Source organism: Gymnoscopelus braueri, assembly GCF_963280865.1.
Source record: "Gymnoscopelus braueri genome assembly, chromosome: 14".
Classification (NCBI taxonomy): domain Eukaryota; kingdom Metazoa; phylum Chordata; class Actinopteri; order Myctophiformes; family Myctophidae; genus Gymnoscopelus; species Gymnoscopelus braueri.
The window spans coordinates 35,377,382-35,393,814 of NC_137619.1; the positions used below are offsets into that span (position 1 = coordinate 35,377,382).

General features: G+C 39.2%; 1 protein-coding gene across 1 annotated transcript; it reads right to left on the reverse strand.

Moving 5' to 3' along the window:
• Positions 1–2,444: 2,444 nt before the first annotated feature.
• Positions 2,445–15,011, reverse strand: erlin1 (ER lipid raft associated 1). Its single transcript, XM_080449846.1, has 12 exons — positions 14,903–15,011; positions 13,628–13,756; positions 12,482–12,563; positions 11,195–11,241; positions 11,002–11,063; positions 10,765–10,890; positions 10,313–10,386; positions 10,089–10,147; positions 8,992–9,083; positions 6,005–6,094; positions 5,802–5,881; positions 2,445–5,702 (listed from the first exon to the last, which is right to left on the reverse strand). Exons 2-12 carry the CDS (start codon positions 13,738–13,740, stop codon positions 5,562–5,564), a joined length of 966 nt encoding a protein of 321 aa, XP_080305972.1. The 5' UTR covers positions 13,741–13,756; positions 14,903–15,011; the 3' UTR covers positions 2,445–5,561.
• Positions 15,012–16,433: the final 1,422 nt, after the last annotated feature.

Consider the following 16,433-nt stretch of genomic DNA (forward strand, 5'->3'; position numbering starts at 1 on the left):
TTCTTGACTGATGTTCTGTCAGTAATGTAGTACTAGTATGAACTGGCTTAAAGACATGCCTAACAACGTCTCTAGAGGACCACAATGGAAACAAGCCCCTAGGGCTTTTTGTGTTATCCTTTTAACAATCATTGTAAACCGTACCTCTGTACAAACTGTTAATAAAGTATTCATTCAATCAAATAGAGGTGAAGAACGTTTTGCAGTTGAGTAGGTAGATAAAGTGTGATACACCTTACTTGAGGTGAAGGAACAGTAATTGTACTAAAATGCCTTGGTTGGAAGACCAAGAGGTTTCCATAGACGACGGGATAAACAAATACCTGCAGGTCTCAGAGACAATGCCACAGAGGGTGGTCATATGGAGGGGAGGGGTTGGTGGAGGGATACCAGAGGTAGTGTTGCTAATGCATGAGTGATAAGATATCAGTACTAGCATGTACACACACACACACACACACACACACACACACACACACACACACACACACACACACACACACACACACACACACACACACACACACACACACACACACACACATAAGATTGGAATGTGAGGGTAAACCCATAAACACAGCAGCTATTGATGAGTGCTGTGAGCGTTGAATTATCTAGAGTTATGTTGTGGTTTTGACTAGAGGATGAGTGTGTGCCCAGTGCCCACCCCTTCTTCATTCCCCCCCCCCCCCCCCATCAGACAGGGCAAGATAGCTGAATGATGAAAGGCTATCCTGCTGGAGGGGTTGGAAATGAACCAGGGTGGAGGGTCAGGGAGGTGGAAATGAGGGATCATGCAGGACCATACAGATAGGAACTTGGCAACCAATAGGAAGGAAGGAAAGATGAGTCCTCCATGCGGAAGCAGCCTACCTCACCTTCACCTCGCATCCTCCAGAGGGAGTGGCAGCACACATGCTGACACGAGTTCGTATCCCCTACAGGCTTTCCCCATCCAAATAAGAATACCAATTTAAGTGACTGGTAGCCTATTCTATTTTCCTCCCTGTAAGAGAGGTGTTGTGTGTATTGTGTGATCTGTCTATGTATTATGTATTGTGTATTTGTGTATTTGTGTATTGGGATTTTTGTGTCCTGATGGCTGCTGGGCACAAAATGAATTTCCGCAAGGACAAGTCAAGTATCTATAAGTGTTAGACGTTGCACTATTGTTGGCCACCAAATACAAAAATAATGACTTCCCCTAAACATCAACTAAACAAAATGAGGAATGCTTGAGGCTAAACCGCTATGCAGCTTCTAACCATTTATTTAGACACCCAAACAAGTTCTATGATCCCATCTCACAAAGTCCCAGACCATGGAGCAACAAGAGCAGGAGTCAGATTTTAAACTAAACAAGATAACTCGTTCTGGCAGTTATATTTACGACACTAGTGAAGAAGAGGGCAGAGAATGGAGATTTGACTCCACAGGGATGGATTTGACGGGATGCCAGATATCTCTGCATGAACCAAGTGTAACATGATGAGGCTATCCTTCATCTGCTCACTCAAGAAGCAATCACATGTACACACACACACACACACACACACACACACACACACACACACACAGACTGGCTGCTTCCTATGTGAACAGTTGACTGGCTATGCAGAGGTTATGATGTGCAGCTGAAGAGTCTGTCTCTAGGGACACGCGTGTGTGCGCGCGCACACGCACGCACGCACACACACACACACACACACACACACACACCAAGAATAAGAAACACAAACAGAACTGTCTACTGTGCTCGTCACAAATATTATGTGGGTTAAAACAATAAACAGGGACTGTGTGAAAGTTATATCCACTGAGCTATTCATTCATTGATTCTCATGCAGCCACAATTATTCAGCCAATCTACACGGCAGCTTTTTCAATGTTTTATTAATACCCCTCAAACACATGGAGGCCATATGCACAATGACATTAAAGACACAATTATTACTGACTGTACTTGCCACTATAGATAAACAAGTTTACTAGATCTCTAATAGTGGCTTGGTAGTTTCATCTACCTGCCCTAGCTCTGGTCCATAGCGTAACTCCTTCTAACGCTACGGACCAAAGCTATACCTGCCCCAGGGATTGAGAAAAGTGTATCCAATGGTCTCTAAAACTCAATTTATATTCCATCACAATTGGGTCGCTTGCTGAAAAGATATTTTTATTAGGCATTAGATTGCCTCCTGTTGGCATCAATGCGTATTACATTTTGTTAAAAACAATTGCTACGCACATCCCACTCCTAGCTGACATATTCCCTGTAAAATACATTTCTCTTTACATTTTGGGTGTATTCCCTATTCTGCTCAATGTTCACGTGACTCAAGACTACTTATGGGTCGTGGGTGCCTGATTTCTTTCACCTGAGGAAGACCAGTTGTGGTCTATAACACTTTGTTCACATAAATTCCACATAAATTCCAACACAGGGAAAAGTGGTATCAAAATAAGTTTTATTTTACATATATGAACATTTTCAAAACTTGATGAAAACATCTTGCATATAAACTTTTTAAAACGAGGAGACAATGCTTAAATTTAGCAGATTGTACAAAAGTAACATTCACATTTTAATGTTTTTTTCCCCATGTGAATCATACCCCTTTGCATCATTATTTTAAACCCAACACCAAAGCAAAAGGAGAAACAGCCTTTGACTGTGATTCTTAGATCAAGTAAACATCAGCACATCTTCCACACAATATTAGTGTCCACTGTTAGTTTTGTTTTTCTCAGGTCTATGGTGAGGCTATACGGTATGTCTTTATAAGCTTTGTGGTTTCTGTTTGTGTCCGATTTAACCACTTAAACCCTATTAAGATTAGTTGTCCAGTGTCCCTCAGGGTTCTATACTAAACCTCCCTCCTTTTCCCCTCTACACCAAATATATTTGCCAAAAATTGCAGATCAGATATTTTTTGGCTAATGTTATACCTCAGAATAGGGACACTAGGGTTCATGTGGTTAACTGGAACCTGTGGCCTCACGCAGGTCCTCCTCACCTGTCACATGCATACAGTAGGTGTAAAGTAATCTAACTGAAGACAGGCCAGCATGTGGTACTACTGTACACTCATTCACATGTTAAAAAAAAACTAAACATAAATTAACAAAAATTTATTTTGATTCTCAACAAATTGCCCAATAATCGATCATCACTGAATGATCAATTAATTGAAACTTCGGTGTTGAGGATAACAGACATTTTAAGGCTTGAATTCTTAATGAGGCCACTTGAGGCCCCCCTTTTGCTATGAAATTGCACTGAACTGTAATCTGTAAATCCATTAGCCTGCAGTTTGAGCAGTAAATGATGAAACACAATGAAATTAACACAAACCTTTGTGACCAGTAACCTGGCCCAATTCTCAAAATTAAAATAAACAGAATACATGAAGTTTGTTATTTTTTAATCTCACACTGGAAGTAAAACTGATTTAAATAGGCCCCTTTTCCCACGATTACACATATTGTGGGCTTTCAGGTTGTTATGAAAGCCTAGGTGCAACTCAGGTTATGACAAGCTGCTAAAAAAAAAAAGGGGGGGGGGGGAGCTTTCCTGAGAATTAACATGAATTTAACATTAAATATATCCCACGACTTTTGTTTAGTTGGTGTCTGGATAAGTTCTAACTAGCATTTATTTTAACAGCAACTAAAGACTTGGCAGGTTAACGACAGTCACAGGCACCTATAGCCATCGGAATCAATACATAACCTCAAACCCGATGACACATTTTTAATCAAAATCAGATGAGAGAATAACTTGAACAGATTATAAATCAAAACTCCCTCTAGTGGTAAGACCTGTGGTTTTTTGAATAAGATTCTTTTGGCATGGCACAGATAAAATATAAAAAAGTGATGAGCCTATGTGAACTTAATAGTTCTGGTCCTCACTTTCAGTCATAACGTGAAAGTGATTACTCTTTAAAGAGAAGATGACTTTTTGTTTTTAAATCAGTCATGAACTACTTCCTCTTGGTTTCACAGTAGATGCCAGAGCGGGGTTTTAGTGCAGCTTGTCAGCCTTACTATGGAGGGAGCCCTCATAGTAATAATAATTAGCATACTCCTGTCTACAACAGATTCACTATCTACAATATTACATCATCTATTAATACCCACTACAGACCCATCTAGGACTCCAACTTCCAAGAAGAAACAAAGACTCTAAATTCTAACAAGTGTTTCAAATTCTGGTGCCTTTAAGTTAAGTGTCTGATGGCAGACAGAAATCAAGTCCATAATGACATTCATGACCTCCTTATTAGGGCTCCACCTGAAAATGAATCAGTAAAGCAGTAAAAGACTAGAGCCCGATTTATACTTTGTTGTAGGATGGTGTGTAGTTCACAACAAACTGACGTGTCGCAAGGCATTGTGAGCTTGACACCATGGTACAACGGAGTATAAATTAAGCACACGCGATCAAGCGTCTTGAGATGCGACGCTTGTGGTGCATTTTTGCATAATGGAAGCCCTTTCTTTCTCTCAAATTCCTTATCTCACACCTAATATTCCTCTACCATTATATGCCAACAACCAGAAACAACCTGTTTCTCCATCCAAATCTACCCCACCCCCAGCACACATTTTAAAACCCCTTAACTGCATTGTCATTTTGTCAAAACAATTTCGACTAACAGGAAGCCCCGCCTTAACCACGGTTACGGACAGAGCACAAACAGAATCAGTGTCATGACGTTGACTCTTGTTGAGAGAGAGAATAGCCAACTAGTGAATCAGTGTTTACAGAAGATGACACCGAGATGATCCTCTCACATGTCAGATAAAGACTCGTACAAATAACTTCTGATTAGAATTAGTGTCAGATTCCAGTTCAGATAAATCAGATTTTCAAAAAAAAGGGAAAAATCAATCATTTTCATCAAGTCAATCGCCTCGCATACCACTAACAAAATTAATGCAGCCTCAAAAGCAAAGTAAAACGTTGCATTGAATGCGAGCACATGTAAAGTAGGGTGACTAAGTTTAACAGCAGAGGTCCATTTCTTTTGAACTCCCTGAACGTTACTGCACCCTTACCAAGCATTTAGCATTTATTATGCTTTTTTTTTTTTTTTTTTTGCATCATTCTCAAAACATATCTTCACCCAAAGAGCTGCACGAAGAAAACAGTAGCTGTGTCCTTCATCTCGCTCTTTCAATCCCTTAAGCCTGATTTAATTAGTTGCGCGTGGGTGTCCACCGGAAATAGAAGATCTACATGCCCACTCTACACATCGCACTGCGTTAATGCCCATCGCAGCAACATATCACACTGCGACGAGTTGTGAGCTTGTAGATCTGCTATCTTTGGGTCCTAAACTTATATCTTCTCTTCTAACCCTTCTCGGTCATCTCCAGACAAGCTCCACACTCCTTCTCAGCCATTTCAAATTAAGACTAAAGCATGTTCTTCACCCAACATGGTGTAATGCCATCCCACCTACAATGCATCACTGCTGTCTCCGTTGTGGATGAGACAAGCGCTTTAACAGGTTCCCCTGCCCAGTGCACTGAGAAAGAGCTATGCACCACCATGGTCACTGCTTGCGTCCAGACTTAGGGGGGCTGCTGCCTCCGTCTACAAACATGTCAGGGATATCCTGGCCAAAGTAGATCTTACTGTTGGCTGCTATGGCTTGGTACTTCATCAGCTCCAGGTATTCAGGAGTTAACTTCAACTGTGAAGCGAGAGGAGAGAGATAATGTATAAGTTAAATAGTAAATGTTATATGTAAAGTGTGCGCATGCATTGGCGTTTTATTAATGTCATGACTTACTGTGTTGGCTTCAGCAAGCTTGGCAGCAGTATAAAACTCTGCATCAGCCTTAGCCTTTTCTCTAGCCAAGAAGGCATCGTCTGAAACAAAGAAAGTGTTTTGTCTATGACACATGATAAACCAACTACAACACATGATAAACCAACTACAACCAAAGGTCACCAGGAAAAGACACACACACACACACACACACAGAGACTAACCCTCTATTTCAGATATCTTCTTCTCGGTTTCCTTCTCCATCACCAACTGTTGGAAATGGATCCCTGCTACCTCGGCCTGTTTCTGAGCCTCTGTGGGGACAGAGATAAACAAACAGGTTTAGAGGTTGATGGTGAAACAAGATGAAAGGGTGACACTTGCCTTAAAGGGAAAATCCACCACAACACTGAATTTGGGTTGTGATCTTGAATAGTTGTCAATATTATTTACCAACAGAATACAGCCTTAATAGGCCAATATTATCTACAAACATAATAGTCTCCTAACTGAGTCAATATTATGTATAAAAATTGGTTACAGTCTCCTTAATTCAATATGATCTACAAACATTGAATACTGTCTCCTTAATTAAATATGATCTACAAACATTGAACACTATCTCCTTAAAGTCAATATTATCCATAGAAAAATACTGTCAATCAATATTATCTACAAACAGAATACCATCTCATTAACCCATTAAGACCTGGAACGCATCTGTGTCACTTTAGATTTCTTTGGCTATTCAAAAATAGCAGATATACAATCATAAGCTTGTAGATTGCTATTTTTGAAAAATCTAGATTTTTTTTTTTTTTTTCAAAAAACTGTTAGGATTTAGATTTTTTTAAAGAATCGCCTCAGGTCTTAAAGGGTTAAGATGAAAATAGGAGCATTAAAATGTATAATAATGATGTGGAGTGACACTTCTCAGAGCTGGTCCACTGCATGCCGTTTAATCAGTGGTTGATTTTGTGGGTTAATTTTAGATATTATATTTACTATATACAAGTTGTATTTGAGTGTAGGGCTCACAGCTCTGTAAAATCCCCATGAGTTCTGTCCGAAAGGAGTCGTTACATTATTCACTGCACAGCTAAATCTTGCTGTCTTAATTTATTTCAGAGTGGTAAATGGAAACATGGGGAGGAGGGCGGAATGAATGGGTGTGTATGGCGAAAACGCTTGCTGCACGCGAGTTTGCACAGAAGAACGCAATCTTCTACTACTGCCTACATTGTAACATTATGACACAACTAGGTTGCTATATTTACATTGGAATTAATGTATAACTTAGAAATTCTAATTAATAAACATAGCCTACATTAAAAAGTATTTTCAAAATGTTGAGCCCTGATAAGGCATTTTTGGTCCAATATAGCATTTTGCCATAGTGACAGCCTACATGTGTGACCAAGATGTGTTTATTTATCATCATTATTATTATCCTTTTACTGTAGTTGTATTTATTTATGCATTTATTTCTATTATTTTATTTATTCATTTATTTATTTGGGGGGGGGGGGTTCTGCAAGTTGATTCCAGGGACGTGGCAGATTAGCATATTCATGAGGGGTTGTTCCTGCAGGCGTGGCATAATGGCATAATTAATAGATCCTGGAATTGTTCATGAGGGCACAGACAGTGAGGGCACAGACAGTCAAAGGTGCTATAAAAGTCCTTTATAGATGTTTTTTTGGTGAGAAAAATACTTGAATACTTGACAGGGTAATGTGACAGGGTAATAATTAATTAAACATTTATATTTCTGACCAAATTGGGATGTGTGAACTGCAACTTTAAGGATTGTACTGTGTGCCTATGGAGCAGCTCTATTTGTCTCTAGATGACATCCTCACTACAGTCTTATCACTCAGCTGTTCAGCCCAAGTAGAGACTGGTACAAACTCACAAATTAAAACTGAGCAATACTAAATTGGATAATGGTTTCAGTATATGGGCAAACAAAGGGCTAATCATGGTAAAACAGCTCTTTTCAGGGGAAACTTTGAAGTCATATGTGCAGCTTCAGCAAGAATTTGACTTTAGATTTCTTCAATTAAGAAACTACAAAAAAAAAAACTGGGAGCAGATCTGTAGATTGCCTTCAAATCTAGAAATAATATTTATGTTGACCATGGATAAAGAGATAACAAGGAATCTGATAGTCCATCTATACAAATGGCTTCAGGACAATGTTATGGGAAACACTGTAGATATTAAACAGAAGTGGGAACTAGAAATTTACATTTATATCACTGACAATAATTGGGAAAAATAATGCCTAAATGGTCATGAATTAACAAACAGCCCTACATGGAGAGTTCGAATGGAAAACAAAAATGCGAGTGTTTAAGACCCCTCAAATGTTAGCGAAATACAGCAAAACCTAAGAATTATGCTGGAGAGAATGTGGGAGGATTGGGGACCATACATATTTTGGGATTGTCCCAAAATACATATATTTTGGAGGGATATTCAATGGGAGATTAAACAAATTATGGGAGTTGACATTCCTTTTGAGCCAGCATTCTTTATAGTTGCTGAGATTCCGGAGGGAATAGTAACCAAGAACCCGATATATCTGCTTGGGGTGTTGCTGTTGATCGCAAAAAAAACATGATTACCGGTACTGTGTCTTGGAGAAATGTAAAGCCACAGACTATCCAGCAATGGAGGGAGAGGCTAAAAAGCATATACCTGATGGAAAGCATTACTAGACTATATATGAGGACAGAGGATTTCAATATCAGATGGACACCGGTAATACTACAATTACCCAAACTGATTACGGATGCAGTCCCCCCCTTAATATCACTGGACAATTGCTAGTCCTCCCTACGCTATTAGCCAGAGTGTCCTGAAGGCCATGTTAAGAAACATGTGGATAATTGGTACTGTTAGAATAATCAATGATTTTTAGTTGCACGTGTCTGTGATGCCTTTGTATATTTTCTTTAATGTCTGATGCTGTTAAATTTGTGATGCAATCTTTGCTTTGCGTGTGTATATGTATGTCCATATAATAGGATTACAGAATGTATGAAAATGGAAATAAAAGTGAAGTGCAAGAAAAAAAAACATGTACAATATTATAGAAATAATATATTTCAGGGTGCATTTTATGGTCTGTGATTAAGTTACCAATCATGACGTATCAATGGCGGTGATGAAAGCAGTCCAGAGTACAGCTAAAAGTCATAGTTACCAATGATAGCTTTCTTGCGTTCAGTTTCTGCCTCTTTTTCAACCACCCTCTGAGTCTGGACTGTAATCATCAGACGAGTCTTCTCTGCTTCCCTGCACACAAACACAGAGGTGGAAGAGGGTCTCAAGTATGTGCCTCGTTGCCAGCTCATACACAAATCCCAATATAAACAATGTGTCAACAAGTGCATGTTAGGGGAAAACATTTTGTCCCTTGAATGCATCGCTGTTCTCTCTTGAAAGATTCTTGCTGTGGCAGTACTACAAAGCTGTGACTGAGTGAACTTCTGAGAAGAGAAGTCAACTGAGCAAGTAAGAGTGAAAGAGTGATGAATTAGCATACGTATAAAAGACAATAACTTTTCTATTTATTTCATACTATGTATTTAACATAAAACCATCCTGAACCCTTAAGTTCAATTAATTGTTACAATTGGCTTAAAATCATTGTTTTATTTGCTGGCCTTGCCCTGGCATTCAGCTCTGTTTGACTTTTAACTATGTTTTCTCGTTAGTGAAGTAGATCAAGTTTTATCATACACTCCTGTGCTGCCACAGTACAAACCAAACCACACTGTGGAAATGCAGCAGATCTGGCAAAGCAAGACTAGCACTCGACACAATCCACTTGAAAACAAGTAAACACCAGACAAACTGTCAAACAGAGCAGCACCATGTTGCCATCAAAAAGGTCCTACTGGAAATCTTCCAGAATTCTGAACGGGGGCTGGTTTGTATGCACAGATGATGAGTCATCTACACATCAGAAATAACAATAGTCTTTTATAAATATACCTGTTGCTACCGAGTTGTCTACCAATATGTATTGTATGCAATAGAGTACAAATGAAACAAGACCCCAGGGGCTTTTTGTGTTATCCTTTTAGGAAGACCTTTGACTGTACTATACTACCTGTACTGTTAACAATCCTGCAAATAAAGTATTCAACCAATCAATCAATATCATCATATTGGGTTAATATCCATCTATAGAAATACAAAATCAAGACATCAACTAAACAATTGTTTTATAATCACATCATGGCACCCCGAATAGAAATCGAATCGTAAAGTTTGTAGAGATTCCAAATAACTCACATCATTTCAAAGTTCCTCCGGATAGACTCAGGAATCTTGGGCTTGGTAACACGGACTGCCTTAAAAGGGACATTTAGAAGACGAATAGGACACAGAGAGAGAGAGAAACCAACCGATTCATTTGTTATGAGATTTTATGTATGGCTTTCATGTGACACGTCATCTACTGGTGTTCACTGCAGAAACCTGCAGTACCTGAGAGCATATTGTATATTGTGAATTACCTGTATTGTAAGTCCAGGGGCCATCATAATGAGGTCTTTCTGCAAAGCGGTCCTCAGATTCTCATCTATGATGTCTATGAAATATAAAGTAGCCATGCTTAAGAAGAGGGGAACTTAAATACTTGTTTTGCTTTCCTTCTTCCAAGTTTAGAAGTAGATTCTGTTTTTATGGGTACAGTGTGTGTGGAATATATATCAATCAATCAACTTTATTTGTGTAGTGTCCATTAAAAACAAACATGGAAAAAACACTATACATACAGAAAGAACACACCTATACCATAAAGACATCAGCTATTACAAGAGACAATCATACCAGTGTTTCCAGAAAGTAGACAGATATCTTGTAACACTGAGGTTGGGGTTAGACAGCAGCATAATAGAATTCTGTGACTCATTCAGTCAACACATACATTTTACATCTGGTTTCTTTTTGTTATACATATACTTACCAAACAAATCAATGTATACCTCCTGCAGGGTGTGAACACTACAAAACTGGTTGAGTTCATGATGAATCTTGTTGAAGATGAGTGTCTTGTCATAGTCAGCAGTGTAGTTCTTCACTGTGTCCACGACTACACAGAGAACAAAAACAAAAGTGGGTACAGTGCAAGGTGTTGTTTATGCAATGGCAGTTCATCCATATTCAGTGAGTGTGTCAGAGCTGAGAAGGAACTGATTTGTACCTGAAGTAGGTACCAGCATGTTGACAACTTCTATCCTGTCAAAGTAGATCATCACACCACCGCTATGGACAGAACCAGACAAAATGCCATTACAAATCCAGCCGTAGTCCACACAGCAGATGGTTAAAATATATATATGTATATACAGGGTATATACAAATATTCCCATGGGTAACTACGTTTACAGTCATACCTTGTTCCACAGGGAACATTCTTGATCTCATCAGTTTGGAGGGTAGTCTGAAACATAAAACATTCAAAACCTGATTATAAGAGGATATTATGTCATTATCTGATCTGTTCATGGGCAACACAAAACGAAGTGTTGCAGAATAGCATGGTCACTTCTATTTATTATTAGATATTTTATTTATGCTGTGAACACTGTTTTTAGTATTATAGTTCTAGAGTGTTTTATTTATTGTTGCATTGCTTGGTCTATGTTAACTCTTTGACTGCCAGAGTATTTTCATAGAGTACTCCCCCAGTGCCAGCGATTTTCGTGTTTTTTTTTGTTTTGTTATTTTGTTATTTAATTTTCATATAGATTGTCTAGCTGGGCTTTTGAACTCATACGATCGTTCCACCACTAGAGAGCAGCAAATAGCCAGCTTGATCAGCTCGCTGACTCACTCGCCCCCCCCACACCCAGTCAAATACGTCAAACCGGATGTGACGTGGTCTCAGATTCTCTGATCGGCGAAGATTACGATGTGATACACGACGGCGATGACTGCTCGTCACCCAGACCATAGATTATAGAAGGGGAGGTCTCCGTTCGTTTTTTATACCGTGTGAAAAACCGTGTGTTTCCCTATTCTCGCCGAAAAAAGAAAACCGGAAACGGAATTTGCGTCATAAAACCGGCTGCAGTGGTGGGTGAAGTAAGTGGAACCTGAAACCTAGAGTGAAACATTGCAGAATAGCGTGATCAGAGATTAAACAATGAACGCGCGTCTAACGCGTCGACGGCCAACTGGACAAAGTAGCACTTGACGTGTTATCGAGTCGTCCGCAGTCAAAGAGTTAATGTTTTGTTCATCTCAGACCGCCTCGACATTTCCTTGAGAAGCATGGAACAAAGTGTTTCTCTTAACCATGATATCTAATGAATCAAATCAAATCGGAGGACTAAAAAAATCTCATCAATAGCCTTCAGTTGGCCAGGAGAACAGTGACAGAGATGTAAGGGAATTTCAGAGGACTGGGTCTTGGTCAGCCCAGAATAGGGACACTAGAGTTCATGTGGTCAGTTATTTTTGACTGTAGCTTATTTCCTTTAAAGCTGAGGGCACTGTATACCAGTCAGCGCTAAACTGACAGTGTCTTACATGGACGGGGTGTGTCCGTTTTGTGTATTGTCTTGTCTGTTCTTGTTGAATACCGGAAGACCATACCAGAGCCATTCACATTTGTATGTGTACATACCCTTATGTACAAATGACAAAGTAACCAGCCAACCAGGTTGAGCGTACTGTACCTGCACTGATCTGAACGTGGTGATGAAAGGCATCATGATGTGATATCCAGGACCATTGGGAGTCGTTAACAATGCTCCTCCCCTGTAACGAATACATTCAAATGATTTAGATGAGACTGAGATATAAATAGCAGACTACATTCACATGCAAACCCTTGTAGATTGTATTATATATGCAATTCAGAGCTTATTTTAAAATAGTTATTTGAACCAATCTGTACGGTAGAGTGAGTATGTTAAAACAATATTAACTAGCACATCTGCAGTGTATGGAGGTGGTCTCCCTATGCTTCCATTAAGACTTTAGACCCTGGTGTTGGCTAGAACATCTACTGGTTGAGTAGTACTGTTTCAAGCTCATATCTATCAATCAATCATCTATTTTTTATTCCAAACATTTAACAAATTTCCTGTTGCTATATACATAGCAATATCTAAAATGACACAGATGCTTTCCCGGTAAAAAAAAAAAAAGGTAAAACAACGTAAAGGCTTTCCCGGTCTTAATGGGTTAAAGCATATACTGTAGCATTGGTCGGCAACAGGTGGCCTGTGGGTCAGAACTGGCCCTGCAAATTATTTTGCAAATAATTTACAATATCTGACTGTCTCACCACACATAGGCTATAATGTACAAATAGTGAATCTTCCCCGGCCTGAAAAAGAATGCTTTTAACCATGTTGAGAGTGAATAACAGAAAAGTGTTTCACATGCCATAAACAATACATTGTTTCTCTCTGCACCCAAGAAGAGACCTTGACCTCGCTCCTCTTCTATGAAAGAGCTCATTTATCTCTGTTCGAAAAAGTAATATGACTGTGACGGTGAATTAAAGCGGCACTATGGCCAAGATCCACTGAGCAAGCAGGCAGGCTCGATTAGCTCAATGGTAAAAAGAAATCTGCACTTTGCGCAGGAAACCGGGTTCAAATACGGGGTAGAAGAGGAAAGTTACATGGAGGTGCAGCTTTAATTAAGTGCAACATTAAAATATGTGGCCCGCATTTCTATCTACACCTGTAACATTTCATTGACTAAATAACACTAGATCACAGGTTCTTTTGTCCATTTCCTGAAAAGTAACAGTTTGACATATGTATGAGGTTTCTGTTCGACAACAATAGGTCAGTGCTGTGGTACTGTACCTGTAATAAACAGCGAGATGTCCTTCCTCTATCTTGTGAATGGAGGAGTGCAGCAAAATAGTCACCAAACCTGCTATCGTTGCAATTACTGCCCCAACGTGCGCCATCGTCATCCTCACCTACGCTTACCTGCAGACAGAGAGAGGTGTATGTATTCACTTCATGTCTCATGACTAACCACATGGCATTTGGTGCTGTATCAGATCTGTCAATCATACTCAGGACTCTCAAGAGGACCTCAAACTTTGTATAATTTCAAGGACCTGATCCCCATAACTCTATGAGAGTGTACAAAATGGAACGTTCCATTGGAGCACTCAAGAGTTACAGACATCGCAAGGGTCCATTTGGGACCTCCTCAAGCAACCCTGAGGGTTCCTGGACCCCACTTTAAGAAACCACTGCTCTAAGAAGCAACTGTTTTGTTTTCTGTTAAAGAGCAACTTTCCTGCAAGCCAACAGGTCACCAATTGTAGGTTATCATGGGTTTCTACTTTCTAGCCCTCATAGCCAGGAATGAACTCAAGCCAAACGTCACCTTTGGCCCCGTTTTGGCAAGGTCTGACACTTGTGAAAGAGGTCGGTGTGACTTCCTGGTTAAATAAAGCGTCTACATAATGTTGTGTACAGGTCATAGACTAAACACTGTATATCATTATTAGATATAATGCCTGGCTGGTACAACTCTCAGGTCGTTTGTAGTACATATAAGTTCTCCACTCCAGGGTTGCTGCAGCTATTTAGAATGCAAAGTTGACAGATAACGTTAGCCATTGGTCTGCACCTCGGTATTACGTGGTTAAACAGCTGCTAGTCTGCATCATTCGTGTGCATGAATAATATATACGTGCACTTTTAAGTCAAACAGAACCGTCAGAGTTAGCTGGACAGGCTAGCATAGCTGCAGCCTCTGCTCCATGGTGGCGTTGACGTTTGTTAGCTTAGCTTCAACGCACGAGCCTCATATTTTCCCTCGACAAAATAACCGAAGCACGGTTAAGAAAATAACGTGTTTTCAACTGTCAAAAAGAGTAGGAAACGGGTCATTGTTTGTCGTGCCACTATAAGCATAAGTAAATGAACCTTTAGCTGAGCAAGCTACCGGGTATGAGCTGGAAGTCAGTGCCTTGGCTCAATGCTAACTTAACGTTGGGTGCCACTGCTACCGATATCTGTTCATTTTCAGCCTATAAGACTTCAGTAAATAGTATGGTTGAACTGTTAGAACATAAATGTGAGCTCAGCTAACATATGATATAATAATAAAACATTTACCACTCTCTGCTGAACCGTCACTTCTTCTCCTGCTATGACTGTTCACAACCACACACACATCCCCCTACAGTACACCGCCCACGACTTCTCCTTCTCCTGCTTTCACTTCTAGATCAGTCTATAGTTACAAGCAGTGTTGCCAGGTTTTGAGAGAGAAACAAGCAAACAGGTCTATGATAACAAGCCCAAAAGAAGCCACATGAGCCCTTTCAACCTATAGTCCATGAGCCAGAGCCCCAAAATTGAGCAATGATTATCGAAAGAGTGGGCAAAACCATACCTATATTAAATTGTTTATAGGGTCAATATAAGTAAATAAATATATGATAACCTTTCCACAGGAGCAGCTTTTTCATATTTATCACACATTTTGTTATTTTCCCCATACTACATGACAGGTGAAGAAATTACAACATTTTAAAAATAGTTATCATAATGAAACTTCCCCAGTTGATTACTTACATGAAGACAATGATTTATCGTATTACAAGTTTTCTGAAATTATATATTTAAATATGCAAATTAGGCATTTAGTCCATGAGCCAGAGCCCCAAAATTGAGCCAGATATTGAATATTCCCTCGTTAAAAACCTTTGACTCCATCATCTTAACAAAATGAATTAAGAATGTTGACTCTGGCTTTGTCCAATGTTCCAATGTTGATTCTGGAAAGTTATGCAAATTCGGGCATATTTTCCTAATGCCTAATTTGCATATTGAAATATACAATTTCAGAAAACTTGTAATATGATAAATCATTGTCTTCATGTAAGTAATCAACTGGGGAAGTTTCATTATAACTATTTTTTAAATTTTGTCATTTTTTTCTTCTGTCATGTACGTATGGGGAAAATAACAAAATATGTGATAAATATGAAAAAGCTGCTACTGTGGAAAGTTATCATATATTTATTTACTTATATTGACCCTATAAACAATTTAATATAGGTATGGTTTTGCCCACTCTTTCGATAATGAAATCTTGTCTGGCTCATGGACTATATATGGCATCGGCTATTTGAAAATAATTGATCTTCAAGCTCACAATGCGTCATTGCGACGCGTTGAGCTTGTAGATCTGCTATTTTCAAAAAGAATACAAAATATTTTCAGATTGGGGGTCACCGACAGGCATCTGCAGACAAATACATATTAATTTGGGGGTCCTTTACATGAAAATGTTTGAGAACCAACGATTTAAACAACATCACTTAGCAAGTCCAAAATATCAGCAACACTTTAGAAACAAGCCCAAAAAGCCACAACCCCTACCAATACAAGCAACTTAACAGAAAAATAAGCCCAAAGTCGCTTATAATAAGCAGACATGGCAACACTGGTTACCAGCATGGAGGGTGGAATGACAGCAGTGCTGGGGCCACATAAGGTCCCAGGTTTTCAACATGGTCATTAGAAAACATAGCCTACTTAAATATCTATTTATTTTGTCATCAGTGATGCCTTTAATCAATTATGCCCTATGTTTCTAAAAAAAATCACACACTCACACAACTCACAACATAGTGAATTT

What these genes read in the sequence shown, in the direction of transcription:
- erlin1 (XM_080449846.1), bottom strand. Translation starts at nt 13,740, where the DNA reads ATGACGATGGCGCACGTTGGGGCAGTAATTGCAACGATAGCAGGTTTG. An exon ending in AATGTTCCCTGTGGAACAAG is followed by an intron (nt 11,064 to 11,194) that starts GTATGACTGTAA and finishes TTCTGTCCATAG; the next exon opens with CGGTGGTGTGATGATCTACT. An exon ending in GGTATACATTGATTTGTTTG is followed by an intron (nt 10,387 to 10,764) that starts GTAAGTATATGT and finishes TATATTTCATAG; the next exon opens with ACATCATAGATGAGAATCTG.